The 25374-nt window shown below is 42.8% G+C and overlaps 1 protein-coding gene across 4 annotated transcripts in view; it reads right to left on the bottom strand.

Moving 5' to 3' along the window:
* shf (Src homology 2 domain containing F) overlaps positions 1-25374 on the bottom strand; it is a 100672-nt gene that overhangs the window by 65373 nt on the left and 9925 nt on the right. For all 4 annotated transcript variants that reach the window (XM_079662762.1, XM_079662764.1, XM_079662765.1 and 1 more), the window contains exon 2: positions 18791-18926. In XM_079662762.1, the coding sequence (XP_079518888.1) occupies positions 18791-18926 (136 nt within the window). The remainder of the gene's footprint in view (positions 1-18790; positions 18927-25374) is intronic.

The following is a 25374-nucleotide window of genomic DNA, read 5'->3' as shown; positions in this document are numbered from 1 at the left end:
AGCGGTCCAGTGCGACAGATTAGAGAAGGTATTAGCGTTTCTGAGAACACAAACAAATGGAATTATTTATGTAACTCAGGTCTTCTGTGCTTACTCAGCAGCGCGTATCAGTGACGCACAGCAAGAAGGTTCAAAGAAATGTTATTATATGCCACTGTGAGTGTGTGTGTGTGTGTGTGTGTGTGTGTGTGTGTGTGTGTGTGTGTGTGTGTGTGTGTGTGTGTGTGTGTGTGTGTGTGTGTGTGTGTGTGTGTGTGTGTGTGTGTGTGTGTGTGTGTGTGTGTGTGTGTGTGTGTGTGTGTGTGTGTGTGTGTGTGTGTGTGTGTGTGTTCAGCCTTGCTTGCTCAGCGGCTAGCTGAGTCAGAGCATAGATGACATGTCTGGCTCGTTAAACAAGGACTCATATTTGTCCAATGTCAGACTGATGTCACTTACATCCAAACAGCAAATTACACAGACTTACAGAGGAAGGCCGTTATTTGGCATAATCTTTGAATGTTTGTTTGAGACACATTCATAATCTGGGTGTAAAATAAATGTGCAAAAGGTTTAAGAGGAAGTACCCAGGTTTTCTTACTCTTAACTGCCCAGTGGTGCACTCCCAAAGCCGTGTAATGTGGCCTGGAGTAACTGTATGAATTTAAAATAAAGATTCAAGATCTACCAGTGACTGTCCATATTGATATCAAATTAATTAAACTGTCATTTGGAGTCGCTACAGTGTGGTGTGGTGTAGCTTCATTTCTTGTTCTTAATCCTATTTTTCTTTGGGAGGATTTATCGTTTTCTCGCGGTGGCAGTTTAAAAAAAGCTGTCAAATAACTAGGAGGTCCACTTCTCAAGGTCCACTTACTAGATATTTTTCAAAGCTTTCAAATTCAGCTCTAACAAAACAAGTACCGGTAAGTGGGCGTTGAGTTGAAAATGTTGAGTCAATTTTGTTCTTTTGAGTTACACTTCATTTCCAAGGCCAAAAATAAGCTTGATAATTCACTTTTAAGCCAACACTGATAAGCAGTGTAGAAAAGAGCTACAGTTGGAATAATAACAGCTACTGATCTCCAAGGTAAAGACATTCATTTGTGGTATGAGACAATGTGTCATAAATAAAAGCTTTGGGGAAAAAGACTAGTAATTTGACTGGGATATGGAATTTCTACAATTTTCTTAACTCAAAAATTAGTAACGATTGAACATTTGTTGTAATCAGTGGTACAATAAAATAGTTAGAAAGCGTGAGGAAGTACGGCACGTCTTTTTGATTAGCTTTTTCGTGTTGCAATATCAAAAACACTCTAAACTTGAAAGTATGTGTCAAATGTAGGGAACATTACTTTAGACTGAAAATTGTGGCTGAAAAACAACTCTCCCTGCTTTTTCACAAAATGGTGACCAAACAACTCCTATATGACAAACCAGGCTTCTTAAAAAAGAAACCCTGGTGTACACACACACACACACACACACACACACACACACACACACACACACACACACACACACACACACACACACACACACACACACACACACACACACACACACACACACACACACACACACACACACACACACACACACACACACACACACACACACACACACACACACACACACACACACACACACATGCTACTGTCCATCTTGGTTGTCTATCCCTGTAAAAATCAATACTACTGCAATCAAAAAGTCAAACTGTTCACCACAGACGCAGGTCAGACTGCCTGTGCCTTATCCCCTGAAGTCCCACACCAACAGAGGTCACCTTACTGCTGGATTTCTCTCAGTCACACTCCACTGAAAATCACACATTTTTCAGACTTTTCCCCATATTCGGTTGATCTATTTTCCTGTCCCTCACCTTCTCCCTCTGTGCTCAAACTTTAGTACATCCACCAGGTCATTCCAGTCATGACTCATCCTTCATACACAAGTTTTTCAACAACAGATGTGCAAATATTTTGATATAAAAATACGATATGATTCCATGCGAATGTGATATATGTGTTCGGGGCTCAGTGGACTTCTATGAAGTGTTATGTGAATAAAAGAGGGAGTGGTAAGATTGCATCATTCAAACAGGTGTAATAAATCTTCCTAGGCTCTGGTACTTGGCATTTGATTGCTCTTTCACACCTTAGCTGGTTTGGATGTTTTCACAACACCATTGCTCTATAAAAGGAATCTGCTTTCAACATCCATCATCCTTTGTTACATCTTCACTTTATTGGTACATGAATAATTACCAATGACATCAGCGTGCAATTTCCAAACATAAACTGTGCAATTAACATGGAGACAGAACATGTACTAGACAGATTCATTGGGAAACAAATGTCTTAAGAAGATATCATCTCGGGGAAATACACAAAGGGGAAAATAGAAATGAAAGTAAGACATGGCCAATAAAGAGGGGGACTTAAGAGAGGAACGAAACCCCTACAGCAGCAAAAAGGTTTGTGTGCAAGAATATATCAAACTAGAGCTTAAGAGGTGTTTCTTTTTTCCCAATCAGCCAATTATTTCCGAAGCCTAGATTTCCTGTGAAAGCTGCTTACAGACAGAACGTGTGAGCGACCGAAGAAGCCAGACAAATAATCAACAGGACGCAGAAAGAAACCCCAGGCAGCCTTCAGCATCCACTGTTCCACATCAATACAGCGATCGGTACTTCTAGATCCCTGAGCTGGAGGTTAACCGTCCGGCCTGAGCTCTGGACAAAGGTTAACCAGGATAGGCTTGCTGTGAGGTCCGTCGACCCGCCCTGAGGAGCCAGACTCCGGGCTTCCTTAATCACCATCACCAGATAGTCAATACCGTCCACAAGTCAATTACCAGGGGAGGAGAACTCATGGCGCCACGTGATCCGAGAGTTCTCCTTATCCAGGCCACCAATCTTCCTGACATTCAAATCATAAGCAACTTATTGGATTCAGTGGAGAAGCAGATCTTTACATTAATAATTCACTCAGGCCCAACGCTGCATCTAATCTCCCTCAGTGCTAAAGTGGGACCACACCGATGCACACGGCAGGAGAGAAAGTGCGAATGGAAACGAACCTCTCTTGCTGAACTATCTCATTCTCTGCTTCTTTGCTCCCTCTGTGCCATTATTTGTTTTTCTTGCTTCTTCCACCTCGGTATTCATTCTGGTCGAGTGATTGTGTTCCTGTGCTTTCACAAAATGTCAATGTCCAACAGCTCTTCTCTGTACCGGCGACGCAGTTGAAAATAAAAACATTAATGGATAAATGACGGCAATGACTATAGTTTTTGACTTTCATATCAAAACATTCATGTCAATTTAAAGTGGTAGGATAATTATTCTGGATAACTAAACCATGATAAAAGTGTATATGCCTATTGCTGGTCTACGTGTTATGGTTTCCTGGTGCTCTCTTCCTCTCCGGCCTCATTCCCCTCTCCACTGACCCATGCTGCTCTGCTGCCGACAGATCGAGAGTGTCTTCTACTTCATTTTCATCCTCCTCTCCAAATGACCTGTCTTCCTCTTCCATCCCCTTGCCTCAATCCCATTTTGCTCTTGCCAGTGGTATCCTGGTGGTGATGGAAAGCCTAATGTCCCTCTGTGATCTGCTGTCCCTAATGAGGCTGCTCAGCCACACAGCGTATCAAATTAACAGGCTGCACCAAACCATTATAACCCAAACCCAGCAGCCGGGCTCCAGGCGGGCCGAGCGCCTCACCTCATCGCACTGGCGCTCGCACTTTGTGATTGATAAGATGTGGTGCAAACAAAGACAGAAGGGTTGGAGACAGAGAGCTGGAGAGAGAAAGAGACAGAAGTAGCCACATTTAAAGTATACACATCTGTATTTTGGTCTGCAAGGAAACATATCAGTCTTTCCAATGAGTAATTGTCCTCTTGATGGAATATGTAATGAGGAGAAAAGGTCACAGATTGCTTAAGTGAAGAATAGCCGGTTTTTTTATTCCTAGAAACAACATTGATTATTGCAAAAGACTCTCAAGGCGTCCCTTAAGTGCTCGACTAATAAAATACGCAGGTCATTCGTCAAGCTTACGATTTGATATACTAGTATGTTGGCAGTGAAAACATCCAAAAATGCATTTTGATTGGCTCCTGACCAGGCTTGAAATGCGCCACTTCGAAGGGAGAGTATGCACGGGAGAGTGTGTTATGCTGTAACCATCCATCTGGCTAATTGGATCTTGAGTCTTGGAACAAACACTTGACATGCTCTGATAAGGTTATAATCTCCCCTGTGCCTTTATGGTGCAAATTTATTATTTTAATTAATTAGTCGACTCAAGTTTGAGCATGACATTGCTTTATAACTGTGAAGAGGGAGGGAAGTGTGCGCTCGTAAGGAAGCAGATGCATCAGAGAACATTTCATTGGGTGATACAGCATTTATTGATACAAGACACACGTGTGTTCATTGCAGCATTGAGATGTATATAGACTAGCATACATCGAGCTTCAATAATGGTTGGATTACCATGCGAGGAAAGATAACGCTCAGTGTTTCTGGAAGACAGACCCAGAGAAGGTCACTCCTGAATAAATGTCACAAATAAATTGGCTCCCAGGGAGAAAGAAAGACCCCAGGGTTGTTTTTACAAGACAACAAGGCTCTTATAGAAAGGGCTTAGTACATAGACTATCAGAGAAAACAGGAATGTCCCAGACTATTGCCTCCTGGCTAGACTGATAGAGAGGACCCGAAAGACAATGGAGAGAAGCATGCAAGCAGTGAGGGAAAAGAAAGTTCAATGTATATAAAATAGATGGGGACAAGAAGAAGTAAGCAGATAGAAGGATATCAAAAATGGGCCAGGAAGATATGGGAAAGACAAAGAGTAGGAAGCGGGGAAGAGAGAACAAAACACAATGTGAAAAAGAAAGGAAATACAGACAAGCTTAAGATGACGGCTTCATCTCTGCACTGAGTCGGATCTCAAACCCTCCTCAAACAAAGGTGTCTGTGTCAACAGGCTTCCCCTCCTTCATTACTCTCAGTGCAACAGTAGTTACAGGCTGCTCCACCTACCAGCTGAGGTTTAGGCAACATATCAATAGTGAACCATGCATCGAAATGGTAGAAATATATTTTGTCTGCAAATGTCAACAACAAAAAATCTGTCATTTTCAAACTGTTATTAATTAACATATTTAACAAAATCTCATATTGAGAATAATGTGTTGAAATGTTCTGTATCCTTTTACGATTCCCAATCTGACGTACCCTGACTGAGCAACACTAGTAGGCACCTTCTTACAAACCCTTACAAACACACACCCCAACAGGTGCACCATGTTTCACTCAACAGAATAGAAAGCCATTGGGGTAGTACATCTTGTACATGACACAGTGAACAGCCACTTGAAGTTAAAGTCAGATTGTTTGAACCACTGACAGACAGGAAGCATTTAACTCCTAGTTAATATAATGAAACCACATGGGGGAACATTTGACCTGAAGGTAACAGGTATCCACAGATTGACAGTAACTGGTATCATTGTAAGCATACTCTCTGATTACCATGTGTTCCCTGGTTTCTTGTGTGCATGTAAACGAGTGAAAGCCCTCATTCAGTAAAACAGGCTTTTGCGACCCACTAAACGTACACAAATAGCATTTCACTGCTCCTGCTATTTGCACCTTTTTAAATGAGGTAATATGCATTTGTTTGGCACATCATTGGCCACTTTCTATGCAAATGAGCCTCACAGCAAAAGCCCATCACAAACAGTCCAATTCACAAGGATCTGCCTTAACAGCAACATGCAGTTAGAGTGGAATTATTTCTTCTATGTCTTCCGAGAATTGGTAGGGGCTGAAAAACTGACATGCCAAATGCGTTTTCTCTGTCACATTTAAATTCCTTGCCTGAAGTTTTGATGAAAGCCTCTTCACCGAATCAAACAGGACCGGCAGCTAAAAAAAGATTTGTATTTTTCTCTCTGCCTCTGCATCAGTACTTTTTCACATAACTGCAATCCGACACAAAATAAAAGGGCACATTTTACTCGGCTGCAAAACTTCACGCGCATGTTTGTGCTTTGATATACGGGGTGGAGTGGCGCAGTGGGCTGTGCGTTGATGATCAGATTAAGGGGGGTGTTGGGGAACACCAGTTTGAAACCCGCCACTGCGTCAGGCCGTTGTGTCCTTGGGCAAGACACTTCACCTGAATTTGCTCCTGTGGGTATTGTGGTACATGACCGTTACATGTCTGATATGTGTGTAATGTATCTGTAAAGCACTTTGAGCTCTGGAAAAGCGCTATAATGAATGTAATGAATTGAATTGAATAAATGAGCGCCATGTCTTTCCTAAGTCAGATCTTGAGAGAGGCAGAAAATGATGTGCAATTCATGGTTTTATCAGCAGCCACAACTCATTCTTTGAGAATGTGCCCTTGAGTTTCTTCCTCTCCTATATTTTTTTCATGTAATCTCTCTTTCATAAGCGCGCACACACATAGACACACAAAGAGTCCAAGACAGGCTCTTGTGAGAGTAAGGGATATGAGTCGTGGGCTATGATTGAAAAGCCTCGTCAAACAACAAAAGGACAAGGGGAATCGAGAGGTATTGATCCTGACGCACTTCAGATGAACGTGTCCCAAACAGAGAGGTTATAAACTCCTACAATGGCTCTGAACCTGGACTACAACCATCAGTTTGTACAGCTAGATGCAATGTTTCCCCTGCTTTTATTTTGTTAACGTTTATACAAAATAAAATAGTTTTCTGATGTTCAGCCTAAACAAATCCTGGCATTGCCTGCGCGTCCAACATTGCTTAGACTTGGTAAACTTATTTCATGAAGCATGTTTGTGCCTTCTACTCCCACGCAGCCCAGCACACACTGATATGTTTTGTACTGGTTTCAGTGAATTGTGCTTTGGTGTCCGTGTGAGTGTCTATCTGGTGTTCCTGTCTCCTTTTTTATGTGTGTGCCCATCTGTTCCCGTCGTGTCCTTCAACAGCTGCAGAGTGGTAACCGCCCACTCGCATTCACTCTGATGAGAGTGTCAACAGGCCAGATTTCCACTCCAGCTTGACTGTAACCACCGTTAAAAAAACTTGCAATTAGATTGGTGCCAGCCACGTCCCTGTCTATATTACGTATTCACCAAGTCTGTCATGCTATCTCTGTCTCAGCAGCCAGTCAAATCGGACCAATCACCTCCATCAAGTAACTGCCTGAACAAAGACACAGGCTGCAACTTCAGACCAGAAGGATACTTGACATATCAAATGACATAAGTGTGTCTCTGTGCATAACAGCTGTGTATGCATGTATCTGTATTTGTGTGTGTGCATACACAGACCTCATGTGTGTGTGCTGCAGGCGCTCAGTTAGCCAGCAGCGGATATGAATTCTACCCTGTCCTCTTCTGCAGTGGCCCAGACATGGATTAATAGTGTCATTAATCTTACCTTTTAAAATGAATGACTTCAGGACCTCCAACCTGCGCCTGAGAGGCTGCCCAGTACCCCCCCCAAACCCCCCCCTCCCTAACCCACATTGCTACCCCCCTCCCCCCGGCACATTCAGCTGTAACGGATGGATAGTGGGTCTGCCATCCTATCCATCCTTGGCTTGGCACAGCCTGGCACAGCAGGACATCAGGGGCCAGGAGAATGCGCTTGCCAGTAGACAGCAACTCCTCAGCCAGTCTTGTCTTTCTGTTCTGTGTGTGTGCTCATGTGTGTGTCTATGCTAGTTTGTTGTAGAAAGTCATACCCCTTCAAAGAGTTTCTTATAAAGTTTGGCTAACTGCGGTCAAATGAGCAAATGCAATTATGGCAACTGCTGCTTCTGAGGTCTCTGTTTAACCATGGTCCAAACTGAGCGGTAGCACAGCTTTCTACAGTTTATAAACACAAAAACAAATGCAATGCTCTCTTTTCCATTCGGCCAGTTTAAGCACCAAATGTAAGTTCAGTGTCAGCATTATAGAAAGCATTTAGTAGTTGTAATAGGAGGGTTTGTATCTGAAAAGCACTTTGGAAATCACCAATTGGCTTGACACTAGAAATCAGCTGTTCAAAACGTTGTACTCGTGCTGTGTTGGGTGAACCTTAATGTGATCATGTTTTGATCAAAAGTGATACAACTAAATAAACACATTTGAGTACGTTTCAGGCTGCATGTTCCCTCTCTCATTTAGTGAGCATAATTGTGCACCTTCAAGATGTCTTCGTTTATTTAAGACAGATAAACAGCAAAAGTAGTGCTGTGCTCCAACCAGATCACACATGTCATGTGAGCTCTATTAACAGCTGTCCAGCAATAAATCCATGCTGCACAAAGCTGTGTGTGAGAAGTCTGAGCTACTGTGCAGGGCAGCGTTCATCACTAAGCGAGGGGGAGGGAGGTTATCAGACTGGAGCTGGAGATTTCTCATTTCATCAATAAGTCGTCAGTCTTCCTGCTCTTCCCCTCTCCTCCCACCTCCTCTACGTTACGCTCTTCAGCTTTGCCAGATGACCCTACACGCCACAGAGGCCGCTGGCCATTATCCAGCAGGCCGGTGACACAAACACACGCGGCCATAACCCGGTCAGTGTCAAAATCATGGAAACAACCGTCAGTTTAGCCAGGATACACAGTTACACAGCTCAGTGAGAGCAACTTATTCTTGTTCTGGCCACTCTGCTTCACATAGAAATCACCTCTCTTCTTTGGAGTAGATATTGGTGCTACATAGTAATGCAATTACAAAGTCCCCACATGGTTCTAAAAAATGTCATGACTGGTTTTCAGTTCCTCCCACAAAAACAGTTAATGAGGTGAGATGTGCTGCTGAGTCACTGGTTCAAACCAAGGGGAACAGGAAAACTGTGCTCATTTACAAAGTGTGTGTTATGTTAACGCTATGTAGCAACCAAGCAAGCTAGGTTAATATTTGTTTTAAACAGGACCAACAGTAAACGTGTGTATCAGGTTAAACCTCTCTATGAACAGTGTATAGTGAAACACTATCATATAATATCTTGATATAAATAATGTTTTTAGAGAGATTTCTAACTTTTCTTTAAGCTAAATTGAGCTCCAGTTTGAAGTTGTGTTTCACTCCACGGGGATCTCATTACCTGCTTTTCCTCTAGCTCTGCTTTTTATTACACTCTGCATTTTGTTGACAAAAGCATTTTTAAACATTACAAAAATATGAGTTCAACAAAAGCGGCAAGCCAAAACAGAAAGCACCTGACACCAGCTCTGGCACTGTGGAGCATTGGTTTTGCATCACGTACCGTGCCATGTCAGATCAGAGCATAATAACTGTCAGTCATCTCTCGTGGGATCATGTAGATGTGACAAGTGGGTAGCTCACTTCTGACTGAATCTGGCAACACGGCGTAGACGTAACGACTGGGGAGCGAGGTGGAACAGCGGACTGTTTTCTGTTAAATAAGTGAACACACAGTAGAGAATAGAACATCTTAAGAAAACAAGATGATTGCAGGCGTGTTGTTGTGAACGTGGAGCCATGTTTTTAACTACAAGGAGACTAGGACACATATCAAACGTGTCTTATGGCGCATTTCCACTGCAGCGGGTAGCTCCGTTTAAGCGTCCTTAAATCGTCCTCAAGCGGCCAGGCCAGTTTTTGGTGGCCTTTCCATATAGCGTAGCACCGGCTAGCGGGTACTTTTTCCCTCTTTTTCCGGCCCCATAAAATCGTGGTTCTATCAGGCCAGGGCTGAACTAGTGACGTCAACACTCTCGACTGCTGATTGGCTTCTGCATCTCGTCTTGCTATACACAGCTTACTTTGAAACATCACTTTCCTTCTTGCTTTGATCACTTTCCTTCTTGCTGTGATAACAAGCCACACACCAAGAAACAAGTAAACGATCGCTTCCACATCCTCCATTGTTGTGAGTGTTGTGTGAGTTGTGTCGCATTGAAGATGACGCCACTGCAGTTTTACCCAGCGTCGCTCCGGAAAATGGAAATGCGCCACGGCCTCGGATGGCCAGCTGGGCAGCCCGAGGCTTGAGCGAGGACGCTTATCGCCAAGCTTCAGACACGCCCAGCTTCAAGATTTTTTCATGCCTGTAGTGTAGACGGGCCGTGGACGGGCCGTTAGGGACGCTTTAACGGGGCTACCCCGCTGCAGTGGAAATGTGCCATTAGGTCATCATTAAACAAACTCATGCTGCACAGTTGTGGCTGTGGCCTGAACTTAGCAAGCCCTGCAGCAGAGCCAACATGTAATTACAGTTCTTCTTTTGGGGACCTTTCCTTAAATGAGTAAACTAAATGAATCTGTAAATCATGAATATAGCCCAAAATATAAATAAACATCCCACTTTTAGCTGCCTTGATAATAAAGTAGCAGTTTTTTTTCAAGATGCAATTTTAGGGTTTTGAGGTCAAGTTTGTTTTTTTGTTTAGAGGATGCAGTATATAGCCATTCAGATGTTCTGTGTGTCATTGCCCTTTAAACAAAGTGGCTCCTACATGGAAACTTTTCATACATTTTGTGCGATAAAATAAACACTTAATATGCTCTATTGTTTCATTGCATGATGTTCTTCATTATTCTGTGATATAATCAGGGAAATATTACGGTCATACTTAAACCACTATCTTTGACATTATAAAATAAACCATATAAAATGTATTGAGGTCCTTTAACGTGTCTGTACATATTTTATGACAAGAAATAAAAGCTGGCGTTAAAAAATGTAAAGGTTTAAATAATTTAAGCTGGTAAAAAGAGCAGCGGCGAGTTTGCATGTCCCTAATACATAACAACAGTTGTGAGCCATGAGAACAAAGAGCAGGGTGTTGATTATTCACCTCTCTGTCCAGTTTTCAGCTACTGGCCTTGCAGTCTATGCTTATACATAGCTGTCCATGATCAGCTGGGGTAATGCCCTTCTTAAGCAATCACCATGTTCGACGTGAACTAAACCTTAGATGAGAGGATAACTGCAGCAATATGTTTTACTTACGACAATGTAAACCAAAATCCCTACGCTAATAACACAGACTTCCAGCTTTAGAAAAAAACAAACACCTTTGAGAAGTGCCACTGTCGGTGCATGCTCCGGATGTGCCTCCAGTCACCGCTCCGGGCAATAAAAGCAGGGTTACAGGCCAAGAAATGTGCCGCCACTTGTACCTGCTGTCGCCTGGGGTGAGTTCTCACTCTTGTGAGTGAGTGAGGAGGAGATGGAAACCATTCAGCACACCATGCCTCCATTCTTCTCTCCTAAAATGTCTCCCATAAACTCACACACGGGTGCTGAAACATGAATGTGTTCCCACTCGCTCTGCCTCTAGGTTGCTCTCTATACTTTTCTCTTCTTGTCTTGGCGGTGTGGTTCTTCTTTCCACTCTCTTTCTGTCTTGTTACAACTTTTCCTTTCCCTTCGTCATCCCTCTTTCAGAAAACGCCTCTGAACTTGTTCTCTCACCCACTCAGGATTTTTATCAAACTGGTAATATTCCTGGCATCTACACGTTGGATCCAACAGGGGGCTTAGCACCACGCTATCATGAGTAATTGAAATAATCAACTCCATTGCTAATGACTCATCTCCTTGGCACTGAATGCTACGCAGTACATCATTCGGAGTGCAACACGTGGTGCCAGTGCCCGGAGACATTTCCCAGCACATTTCTCAGACAGAAAGAGGGAGAGAAATGCACATCTAACGTGAGTCAACCATTATGGAAAACATTAAGGTTTTCCCCCCAGTTCAACTCTCCTGACGCTGAATGACTGAGCATGACCTGAAAGATGGGATGAGGACAAATTGAGGTTACAACTTCATAAATTCACCACTGACGTAAAGTATTTCGCACCAGAGGGGTTGTTTTTGTCTAATTCCCCCACGCACATTCACAGACATCATCACACTAGATGCAGCATTGTGGCTCTGGCTTGAAGACTTGGCGGTCGTGTGTTTGTTCGTGAGGGCTCAATCATACAAGATGTTTGCACAACAGGCCTCCTCTGCACTGTGGGACATCTCTCACATGGTCGTCTGACGGGGAAGGATGACGATGGCAAGAGTGTGCTCATTGAGAAATGCCTTGACGCAGAGTGCATTACTAGCCCAACCCCTTCTTGTACATGTCAGTGCAACAAGTCTCAACAGCAAAAACAAACTATGGACTCAAAGACAAGCAAAGCAGAGGAGATAAAGTGACATTCAAAGTCAATTTGAGCTTTTTCTTCCGACAGCTTTTCTTGTGATTTGGTTTCGCTGCTTGTGTTGAGGTATGCAAAGAATGGCCATGCTGACAGCTGAATGAAGAGGTGTGTGTGTGTGTGTGTGTGTGTGTGTGTGTGTGTGTGTGTGTGTGTGTGTGTGTGTGTGTGTGTGTGTGTGTGTGTGTGTGTGTGTGTGTGTGTGTGTGTGTGTGTGTGTGTGTGTGTGTGTGTGTGTGTGTGTGGCATACATCTGTGAGTATTTATTTGTGGAAAAAAATATACAATAACAAAATCATGTGCTAGTGTGAAATGAGCTTTTATTCAAATGGTTCTTATATTTGATACATATGATATTGTTATTATTTGTAATGTATATTGTTACTTACAATTGTTTATGTATTATCTATATGTGTACTCTTACCTGCTCTAGCCTGTGTGGTTTTCTCTCTGGACCACTGAATTTCCACCACTGAATTTCTGGGATCGATAAAAGTGTATCTAAGATTTTATCATCCGTTTTCCTGTTATCTTATACACAGTAGGGTATGGGGTTAGGCATCATGAATATCCCCAGATATCTTAGTATAACAATCATCATACTGGTGTGAAAGGGATTATAAAATATTGTGATATACCGTTAATACCGCAACATTTCGATATGATTTTATTCATAGGCCATATCGCCCAGCCCTACATGCAACATATACTTCTTCAGTACAATAACTCAACATGCCAGAAGACCATCTGACTATGAGGGGGGGGAAAAGGTCCTCTCCCAGGATCTCACACACACGTTCGACACACTAACAAGGATACAAAGCCAGCACATGTAGTAGCTGATGCGTGTAGACATGACAAACATTTGAGGCACTCAGGAAACACACACACACACACGCAGGAAACGTTGTGAAGGCAGAGTGGCTGTGCACATGTCTTCACACATAACTGCAGGTGGAGCTGGGGCCAGAGCGGAGCAGCTTAGCGGGGGTGGGGCTGGCTTTTCAGGTTAAGGAAGTCGTGACATGCCCCTCCAACAGGCCATAAATCAGCCGGCTCAACCTCACTAAGGATGGCTCTTGGGAGCGGGAGAAATGTAGTACACACACACACACACACACACACCACACAGGAATGAACACGGGCAAGTTCAGCTCACACAGATACAAAGTCACCCACACATCCAGAACGGTTTGTGTGCCAACAAACACACACATTCAAACACACACTCTGTTATGTAAACGGCTGTGGCACTTTTCGCCCTCAGGCCTTACATGCCACACCTCCCACTATGTGGTCTATTTGTGTGTTTGTGTGTCGAAGGTGTGAATAGTGTGTGTAATCAAGGAACTATAATTATATTTGTAAAATAACACATCCGAATTCAACTGAATTTTACTTCCACTAGTAGCACCAGTTGCTTGAAAACAATGGCACACTGTTAATTGGTCATCTTGTTTTTAATCCACTGTCTCAATGCTTGGTGCATTTATGAATGATCTGATGATCATTTCTTTCAATTCAACAATAAATGTTCAGTCTGCGAACATCAACTAATGGCCAACACGTATTCACAGTGCCAAACATGACACCTCAAAATGTCTAAAGTCTAAATATACAAAAACATACAGATTGCAATAGGGCTGGGTATCGGTTATTGATACCTTTTTAGATTCTGAGCATATTAACCCTGTTGTAAAAAGTATGGATACTCCTTTTTATTAACATTTAGATATTTTTTTGCAGCCAATACGTGAAAATTGCTGCCATTTTTTGTCAGTTATCGATTAAAAGCTACACTGGTCCTTTCAGCTCTAGTCTGTATGCTTTCAAATTCAAGTTGTGGAAAAGAGGACGGAGGAAAGGAACATGGAACAAACGCAGGTGTAACTAAACAACACCGTGGCTTGAAAAGTCCTCTCTTGTGGACAATAGAGTGATATAGCATCAGTAGCTTTGAAAGACTGTAAGGATGTCCCTTCATAATTCACCCTTCAGTGAATGGAGTGAAATCAGCAGAAAAAAAATAGGACACGCCGACATCTGATTGGACGTTTATGGGGAGTGGGGATTATAGCGCTACAAGCTTTTTGTTCTCCATATAAAATGAATGGCCTTCCTGTAGCTTGCATATCATTTGAGATGAGAGCACATCGTAAAGCATAATAATCAATCAAGTGGTTTAACTCATGAGGCTGGAATGGCTCATAAAAAGCTAAATGCAACGGAGCAGAGGACTGAGAAAACAAAAGCCTTTTTTAATCAGCATATGAGTTCAGGCTGACCTCGTACTTGCTAATCACAGACTTGTACAGAAAGCACCTGCGCCAACGGCTGCATCATGTACGAATTGAGCTCATTAAACTTTAGGTTTGGATAAAAGTCTCTGTATTTGACATATTTATGGAAACCTATTGCAGTAATACCATGAAAATATAGAGGCTCTAATCCATATACACTCACTCACTGCGACTTAATAAATGAAACGTTATGTTTTTACAAGCAGAATTCCCACTTTTTCGGCTGCAATCTGCCATCCCTCCACGACCTGCACGCCTCCAGGACCCTGAGGCGGGCAGGGAAGATAGTGGCCGACCCCTCCGTCCCTGGTCACAAACTGTTCGCCCCCCTCCCCTCTGGCAGAAGGTTGCGCTCCATCAGGACCAAAACCTCTCGCCACCTGAACAGTTTCTTCCCCTCCGCTACCGGCCTCTTAATTAAACAAGGCCCGGCCCCCCCACTGGTACTTACCTCAGCCACAACGTAGTCTCTATATGCATTACATTAATGCACACATTGTTCTTACTGCTTACTGCACATATTTCTCGTTTCATATTTCATATCCTGTAAATTACTGCTTTATTTTATTGCTATTTAACTATATTTTATTACGGTGTCCTTAAAGAAATGTTGTTTTACATTAGATTTCTTGTTTTATATTTTATGTATGCGCCATGACATCAAGTCAAATTCCTCGTATGTGTGAACCTACCTGGCAATAAACCTGTTTCTGATTCTGATTCTGAAATGTAAATGAGATGGTAATGAAGAATTCTTTTTTTAAGCATTCATGGTACAGCTTAGTCACAGTGTTACTTTGCAGAGTACCTGCTGACACCCCCTGATCTCTGGGAAGTGCAGGGCAAAAACCACAAGTGATTACTCAACACTACAGATGCTAATCTGAGGCGTCCACTTCCAAAAGGTTAGGACATGCAAAGGCTTCTGCATGAGTCAGAAATATGAGCCATAAACAGGGATAGACGTGGTATCAAGGCCTTTACTGTATGCAGGACATTATAATGTATAGTAGGAGTATCTAATTACTGAGATTGATCGGAGTGTGTTTTTGTGGAACTGAGTGACTGTGTGTGAGATCCAGACCGACAGCAGTTCAAAGTAAATCTTGTATTGAAACTTGAAACGTAAAGGTCGTCTGTGAAGACAAACTAAAAACGTCAGGCGGTCATGATTTATTTTCAGGCTACTTGTTAGAATTAATTCGAAACACTTTTTACGAGAAATAATGGGTTACACACCTTTGAATTTTACAAGTTCAGACAGCCCTTTTCATGAGGAGTTAGATTTAGCGTTTTATAGATGATATGAAATTGGCTGGTGGTAAATTAAAAACTTGCTCCGACAGCCATAAATAAAAACGTTTCTCTTGTGTTAGCATGTTTGGGGCTTTTGTGTCCATCTGTGAAAGCAAGTTGTGAGAAGAGGAGAAGAGGAAGGCTGGAAGAGAAAGGGTTATCTGCAGCCCACAGTCTGAGAAGAGGGAAACGCAGGTATTGCCAACATTGCAGGTTGTCATTGAGAACCAAAGTGCCTGGGGAGGGGAAGAGAAATAGATGAGAGAGAGCAACAGTGACAGAATGAGAAAGAGAGAGACATGAACGCCTCTTGCTTCACATGAGCGGTTTGGTCATTTATTTACTTCAGTGCAGCAGCCCAAGGATTCTTTCCTACCCTTTTCCCCTACTAAGGTCTGAGAGTGCAGTTTGTGTTGCCTGACCAATACGCCGCCAGAGAAGAAGATGCAGCAATTACTATTTATTCACTGTGAGTATACCAACAAATATAGGAGATTGGATTGATAGGGAGAGAAAACCTTAAACAATATTTATAACTAAATACATTGATATCAATATTGCAAAGATACTGTACACTCTAGATGTGGATATAAATGGAAAAAGAGTGGACAGTCGGTCATTTTAGTACATCAGTTAACTGTAATGCAGCCTGCATATCCCGTAAAAAGAAACGTATGCAATGATACGATCTCTAGAATATCCGAAGGTGATATCTAGACTCATATCGCGGTTCAGATATAACATTGATTTATTGCCTGACCCTTATTTGGGGGCGGCAGGAGCTCATTCTGTAGGGACTTGGCTTAGGAACCGAAAGGTAGCCGGTTCAAGTCCCGCTCGGACCAAAAATATGGAGTCTGGACTGGGGAAAAGGTGCCAGACAGTTTGCCTAATGGGCACTGACAAGATGTCCTTGAGCAAGGCACTGAACCCCAACTGCTCTCTATAGCGCCGAACAACCTAGCAGTCGCTCGGCTCTGACACCTCTCTATAAAAATGTCTATCTTTACATATCTGTATTCAGACTTAATCCGTAACGGTCCTATGCATGTATGCATTTTTAATGTGTGTGTATACAATAACAGACATTCCCACTGGGGATTAAAAAAGGTTCATCCTTGGGCACTTCATCTTTACATTTACATGGTTGGCGGTGTGTAACTGTGGGAAACTTTGTGAAATTGGAGCAAGGTGTTGCTGAAAAAAAAGCAGTGCTTGGATACAGAAAATGTTGAATAAAAATCAGCAACACTTCATATGCTACCGGGAGCCAGTGAAACATAGCATTTTGGTTTTGGCGTTAACCATGATTATACTTTTAGATTTTCAACTACCATTATTATGTATATATGGTTATATGCATGATTCATATTACAGAACATTCTAACCCACAGTCATCAATATGGCTTATCTGACGTTCTTTCAGACATTTAATTTATTATGTGGACATTTCCCATAATGCCCTGTTTGCAGGTGAGTATATCAAACATTGTGAAATAATACCCTCTTCGAGTAATGGCATTCCTACCTTTGTGCCAGCATGTTGGAATTTCATGTACTATTTAGTGCTTGTGAAATCAGCCATCTATGAAATAAATCCATGGATCATTATGAAAATTAAAAGGATGACAGTACAAAGCCAAATAAATCCAACAGCTCTATTTAAAACAACGCCCTGCCAGCCCAGTCAAAACAGCAGACACGAAAAACAAAAAGTGGCAATCAATAGACATGATAGATAAAAGCATCCAGCCTGCAAACAACACCGCTTCAGGTTTTAAAGACAGGAGCAACAACAGGAACCCAAGTGAAGACTTCATCCGATCAAACAGACAACTGCTGCCAGCATAGTTTAGTTTGCTAGGTGTAAAACGATGTCAAGTTGAACTTAAAAAACCTGGAATCAGTTCAAGATTCAAAGTGATACAACAAAAGCCTTGTTCAGAGTGTGCTTTTCTCTACAGCTTCCTCAGCCTCAGAGAGAAGCGATAAATCTTAAGGTTTTTTTTACTCTGCTGAGGCAATGACTGGGCCAGAGGTCAAACCAGTAAGACAGATGAAAACAAGAGATTGTCTGGAGGCCCATTAAACGAAAATTGCTGAGGAGGGACAGAGACATTCATGCCCTGCCTATATGGGTGTGTGTGTGTGTGTGTGTGTGTGTGTGTGTGTGTGTGTGTGTGTGTGTGTGTGTGTGTGTGTGTGTGTGTGTGTGTGTGTGTGTGTGTGTGTGTGTGTGTGTGTGTGTGTGTGTGTGTGTGTGTGTGTGTGTGTGTGTGTGTGTGTGTGTGTGTGTGTGTGTGTGTGTGTGTGTGTCAGTGTATCAAGGTATAAGTGCTGATATCTGTGTGTCATCCACAAACATCCACTTGAGGTTTGACAGTCATACAAACATTCCTTTCCTGGGTACGAAAGCTTTTTTGAAGGGAGAGGAAAAGCAGCATGTTCTGTTCTCTCTATATTTTTCAACATTTCTCCTCTTTCTCTTCCTGCACATTCTTTGTTCTTTGTCATCGCTGTGCTAACTTTGCCACAGAATGAATGTGCGCTGTGACAAAGCCGTGTGGGGAATGTGGTTCGGCTGAAATTCTTATGTTAACACACAGCTATTGTTGGGCCTTCTTGGAAATCCCAGCATGTAGCTGTCTCAACATGCAAACAGATCAGCAGGGGGGGGAAAGCATATTAAAAAACAAAAGTGCTCTCTTCATTGGACCTCTGAAGTGTGTATTTAAATACACTTTCTGGCTTGTATGGTTTCTAGGGGCAAAGTCATTGCTTCTGGAAAATGTTTTGACAACTTTCACCGCAGGCGGGTCATTTATGCTCTGCTGCACCTGTCATGTAATCCTGCATTAGGCCATCTGAACCTCTTTATATATTCCCATTTTAGGGACATATGCTCAAATCACACTGCATACTAATGAATGCTCCACTGTGATTTACAGTATGAAAGCATCAAAGGCACAAGGTGACAGAAGCAGCTGGAGATGGAGATCTAAGAAAACTGAAATGCCATCTACCTGCCATCATCTTCTGGGCCTCGTATGGCTCCATGTAGCCGTCATTCTCCGTGGTCGTCACTTTTTCCGTGCTGGTCTGAGTGCCACCAGCCTGCTCGGCATCGAAAGGGTCCGCGTAGTCTTCGAGGATAATGAGCTGCAGAAGAAAAGGGGAAAAAAAACAAGGAAAGGTGAAATGGAGGGAGAAGTGAAAACAGCAGGAGGGGAATATTTGCTCTGTTGAACAGTACAACATAGATAGGTGTCAGGAGAGTTGCCTGACAGATAATGCTGCGGCCCAGGAGAGGACCAAGTCATGTCCATACTCCGGAGATAAAGGAGGAAACACATACATAAATTATACCCTGTGTCTGTATAGCTCTGCACACCACCACAATGCCTCGGCTTTAAGCCTTACAGCACGCTCTCTGCTACTGCTGGTCTTCCTAATTATACGATAGCACAGTGACAGGCCTACATTTCAAAAGTAGAGGAAAGGAAGACCACAACTGCTCAACTTTCTGAAGAGAAACAATTTGGCAGATTTTTACCGAGCTGGCGGCGAGCCATGGCTAATTGCAGTCTTGCTCTTTTGCCGAGCAGTTTGTGCAGTAGATGGCAATTAGGTGGATGTCCCGGGACCCAGAAATACAGCTGAAGCCTTTAGGGAGCAGAGCAACAGTCCGCAGATATAGTGCCTTGGGGGGATATTTGTTTCCTTTAAATGTTTGCTTCATCTACCAGGACACCGCTTCAAAAGTCAAGATCTAGCATTTGAAGGGAAACAGACTCCCATCTGAGCCATCCGTCCATCTAATGAGGGGGAGTGCCTGTAGGGGTTTGGGCCTGCTGATAGAAAATGTACTTTTTCTCTGTTGAGGCTCCGGAGAGTCTGGCAGACGTGTAGGGCACCGCATGTTCTGTAACTTGGAAACATTTCAGTCCGGGGTTTAAAAAAAAAAAAAAGGGAAATTCTTATGCAAACACCTAAGAGAGCATGTCGGCTAAATGCCTGGATTACACCCTATGAGTCATGTGTAAGGGGCAGGGATTTGTTCTCGTATAAATAAGGTCATCACACATCTGGTGGTTGGCGGCCGGGCAGGGTAAACAGGACCGTGCTTCGTGCCCGTCGCGCCGTTTGTCAAACAGAGCCAGCTTTCTAGAGAACAACCACTGCCCATCTCTGCCACAGAGGGAGCACACTTCCCGGAAGTTAACCCCTTATGCCGGCCACCCGGGCGGGCGGGCGACACACACACACACACACACACACACACACACACACACACACACACACACACACACACACACACACACACACACACACACACACACACACACACACACACACACACACACACACACACACACACACACACACACACACACACACACACACACACACACACACACACACACACACACACACACACACACACACACACACACACACACACACACACACACACACACACACACACACACACACACACACACACACACACACACACACACACACACACGTCAAGGCTTCAGGACACAAGTGAAATGTACAGATATCCCCCTCCAGCTCTGGTATTTTACTTCAGTTGGGAAAGCACCAACCTTTTTTCAGTAGTGATCAAAGTGAAGTGTCAAAAAATGCAAAAAAGTTCACTGGCTATCACGTGTAAGCCGCTTAGTGGCAGAGGAATGCTGGCAGGTATATTCCTGCGCAGATCATCTCCACTATACATGGATTAGGCAATAATAGCATGGAGGTAAGCACCACGGATGTGTTTCATAGCTGCTACTGTGTGTTAAATCCACCTTCTTCGATACTCCCTATCCATCTGTTTTGGGGAAAATAACTAGGACTTGTTTCTGCCACAGCATAATTATGGGTTCCTCAAATGTTTTGCTTCTGTAAATTCAAGCAGGGAGAAAAATCCAATACAAACATTGTCCTAGTTTGTTTTTGTGCCACAGCAATATACATAATTCACTCGAAATGTAATTACAATTCAGATAAGCAACATGTTTGCAGCCCCAGAGACCCCAAAACTCTGTACATGTTATGAGTTGCAGCCACAGTGTCGCACCTTGTTGCATAGTAACTCAGTAATCATGGCGTGTGCCAAACCCACCTATGATACAGTCACTGCAAACACAGCCCAAACCTAAGAATAAGTCACCCTCACTAAAAAAACATATGAATCACCTAAATGCGTGGGATGAAGGCCAGTGGCCATTTGACTGCGGTCCACAGACTTTAGCAGAGTGGCTCGAGGTTTGAGACCATAGCCCGCAAATGTGATAAAACACTCCAAACGCTTCATCTCACATTCGCTCCAGAAGCATTAGACGAAAGAGATAGTTTACATATTTGCGGTTTCAGCAGAGATTACACATTCAACTTAGACCGCCTTACCGCTTTCTGCACATTAATGAGCCAATGTTTGGGCATATTTCAGGACATAATTGCAATCACGTATTGAGTTACGTGCAGAGAGCCACTCCAAACACATGACATCATCTTTTGCCTTTCCTGTTGACATAATGTTGGACAATAAAAGGGCAGGGTGTGTTGTAAAAAGAAAATGTTGATTGCATCAGACAGAGTTCAGTGTTGGGGTTCAAATTTGTAATTAATAAGAAAAATGCAAACAAAACTTGGATTTAGTAATCAAACATCAAACACCATGCTCGTAGTTTATGCATGATATCATTTCCTTTCCAAAAGTGGTAAATATTTGTGGCTTGGAAATGTTGGTTTGGTAATATGTAAAGAAGCGTTGTAATAGATAGACAATTATATGTAAATATGTAAATCACTTCAATTAAAGTCTAAATATTTGTTCTTTATCCATCTCAAACAATCATAATCAGGCTAAATCAAAGTATAACAGCTTTGTAATTTATTATCAAGAACAGTAGGAATCACAATCAGGCTCTTGGTTGTTCTGCTCTTTTAAAATGACCTAAAGAAATATGTAATTCGACAATATCTCCACTCAAGATTTGACTGATTTAAAAAGGAAAACATATTCTAACAATGTCTTAATGATGGTACCTCCTTTGTCCTTATATACTTAAATATGGTTGTGAAGGCTCGTCTTGTAACAGCCAACACTACAAAAAAAAAGCATTTTCATTTTACAGGCATGTGTATAATTAGCACAGAGCAGGGCAGTAAAAGCTCATTTCAGCACCTGGCTTATATAGGCAGGGCAAGTCAAGTTTTCTTTTCCTATAAAAAGCCACTTTAAGCTGATGACAAACCAGTCACCAGCCTGAGTGCCCTTGGATACAAATTAGTCATCCGTCCTCTTGCAATTCTTACTTTCAATTTGAGTTTTTGGGAAACTGTGTTACAACATCAAGGAGTTGTGTGGGAACTAAGGAATCTTTGAATGTATGGGGAATTTCTCAACTGTTTAGGGATCATCATCGCAGTTAGCGCAATATTTTGTATAAGCAAATGATGTGAAAATATCGAAATGAAGTATTGTGAGAAGTCTTGTTTGTTACAGATCATCTCAAGAACAAAACACCATGATCATTTTAATATATTTCTCGTTGCTACTGTGAATAATGCTTCCAAAAGTATAATTCCCTCTAATATCCAATCGCAATTACCGTAGTTATTATTTCCAAATTGAGCAGCTTTGTTGTGAACAGATACATTATTTTATTCTCAACCATTAGCAAGACTGTCATTAACTTTAGCCCACAAGGATCCTTTCTTTGCATTTGGGGATTTGAACCATCAACAAGATGATCTAAGGCTCCGTCGCCCGGCCCCTGCAGCGTAGTTCATGTTTGGTTGGAGGAGGTGGTTCATATTTCCAAATTGTCCCAATGTGTCCTTCCTGTCCCACTATACTAATGACTCCTCGACAGCAGGAGGAGCATAGGGAAGTGAGGAGAGGGGTGCTAAGCGCGGCAGCGTCGCCGGGGGAAACACCATCTGCCTTGTGGCGTGCCAGGGTGTGTCAGGACTGCAGCCAAGCCACACTTGTCATGAAAGCAAAATTCCCCCTCAGCACAAGAGTGCAGCGCCTCAATATATCAGGTCTTTGCTAAGCTGCGCTGTAAGCCCAAATGAATCTCACAAAGCCACCTCGCAGGCTTAGGCCGAGTCCCGGATGGTAGCTGGGTCTTTCACTGGTCTGCAGCATAGAGAGAGAATTCACTCAATTACTTTCATTCCACAGCTCAGGTCCCAGGTTGCCCATGTCTTACACCTGCCACAGCTCTGGCAGCTCGCAAAGGAGAGCAGACTTTTTTGAAATGCACTGCAGCTCTTAGGCGATGAAGCTGACTTCAAATCAGTGAGAACAGAGGGGGAACATTAGCAGAGGAGGGAGGCTATAACAGGCACCTGCCACTTTGGCTCAATAATAGATCTTGATGAAGCCGGGGCTTGCGGGATTGCAATTCGATTGGGTCCCAGACTTCCATTAGAAGTGAGAAATATACAACAATGTTCCTTCTGCAGTGTTAATGGAGAGTTTCGACTGACACATCGGGTAATTAGGAGCAAAAGAAAAAATGGGATGAGTTGAAATTTGAGCATGGATGGAAATTGAGAATATTGGATATAATAATGGAAGTGGCTTGCTACATTGCTGTGTGCATTTTGAGCAAATCACATGTCTGGTGTTCACATTTTAGAACCAGAATCAGACGCGGTATAACAGCAGATTCTGCCAGGGATAACTAGATAAACACCTTTAGACATTTACATGGATGAATGTAAACACCAATCCCACTCATGCAGAATGAGTGCAGACAGGAATATGATATTAATGTCATTGCTGGTCCAGGAAGGATTGTATGCGTCACGGGCTAGTCAAGGTTGAAGCCCCCTTGAGACAGAAAAGTCAGCAGGCTGCAGAATGAACGAGGCAAAAAAAAAGATAGAAAGAGGACTGACGTGTGTGATTTATGTCTCACGCCGCGAGGGATTCCACTGATAACCTAATATAACTCAGTGCTTAGCAGCTCAATTGCATTAAGGCATTTCAAAAGGCTTTTTTTTTTTTGCTGCTATTGCTCTTTTGTGTATAAAAAAAAGAAAGAATGCCACTATTGTAAAGACAGAAAGCCACTAGAAAGAAGAAGGAGACAAACGACGACGGGACACTATTTGTCGTTTTCGTTCTACAGATAATTGCTGCCATGCACACAGTATGTTTACTTACCGTTGGATGGAGAACTGTTCAAATGTAAAACCCAAACTCTGCACGCTGAGCCTCATTGCTTCTGCTGATAGCTCCTCCACCTTATCTCTGTCTGTAAACATAGGACGAATGCCGTGTGACTGTGCAGTCGTTCTACAATAACTTGGCCACCATCTTTTAGAACATATTGGCACAACAAACACTCCCTAAAGGCAGTGTATTGAAGCAAGCGTGATCGCTGCTGCTCCGTTGACAAAATGCAGTTACTATCAATACTTTGTTGTTTCTAAGAAGCAAGCGCAAATCTGGTTTCAATTCATCGAAGGCGCCTTGTGAAGAGCGACCGCTGGGTTCTGTATCTACCAAGCAGACGAGGCAGATGGGAAATTGGCTTTGCCTCGAAAGGAGAGGCAGTGCAGGAGTGCATTTCCCACCATACAGGCCTGACATTAATGAAACTTTATTGAAATGTATCCAAAGAGGCACGGTTGCTGCTTGGGGTCCTGCCTCTGGGAGCTTGGAAGAGTAACGTGCCTCCTCTAAAGGCCTACTTAGGAGTCTGCAGAGGCAGCTAATCAAATTACTATATTTGCTATAAAGTAGCTTTTTCCCAATCAGTCACAAGCCGCTGCAGTCCACACACCACTGGAAAGCACTTCACTCCAGATAATCAAACATTCGGTTTATTTCCAGGTGTAATCATTTGCTTTGCTTTTAATCTAATTGGAAAATCAATCAAGAGAAGCAGTTTGGTGTTTGAAAGCATGCTCTTGTTTGCGGATCAGCACGACAAAATACCTAGCTTTCACACAGACAACAATTCCCACATCGCTTCAGAATGTAGGACCCGATAATTAGGTGAAAACAAACTAATTAAAAACATCCCTTCTATGTTTATGTTCTACCACTGGGCCTCAAGCCGCAAAGTGCATTTTCTTGACCATAACAGCTACCTTAAGCACGCTCAGGGTTTACAGTCTATCTCTGCAACATATTTTTTAATGGATATGTTTTTAAGATTCTTTGCACATCAATGTACTCAACCATCAGTTTCACATGTGTCCATCTCCCTCAGCGACATGTGCGATGTTCAAAGAGCGACTCACTTCTGGCTGCACACTTATGTATTACACACACCCTCCCCTTTAGGATTCAGACCACATTAAATGTTGGATCTTCAGATCTCTGCACTTTTACCCATGTGGGGTGGCTTTCGCACGGCAGTTGGGGTAAAGTCGTTTCTTTAGGCCTGTTGTTGATCATGGTGTGCATGGGAATGCTTCCAGATGCAGAAAGAAACAGCGACACTGATAACATACAACACATTTGTGGGGAAGGAGATCAGAACAGCGTTGAATGGAAAGGGATGTTAAACATATAATGCACACCTGGAGAGTACCCACATCAACACTGTAAGTATAGGTTTCTGTGCACTAT

Source organism: Notothenia rossii (genome assembly GCF_949606895.1).
Source record: "Notothenia rossii genome assembly, chromosome: 2".
Lineage (NCBI taxonomy): Eukaryota > Metazoa > Chordata > Actinopteri > Perciformes > Nototheniidae > Notothenia > Notothenia rossii.
Note: the sequence above shows the minus strand (reverse complement) of the source record. Positions and strands in the feature narration are given on the sequence as shown.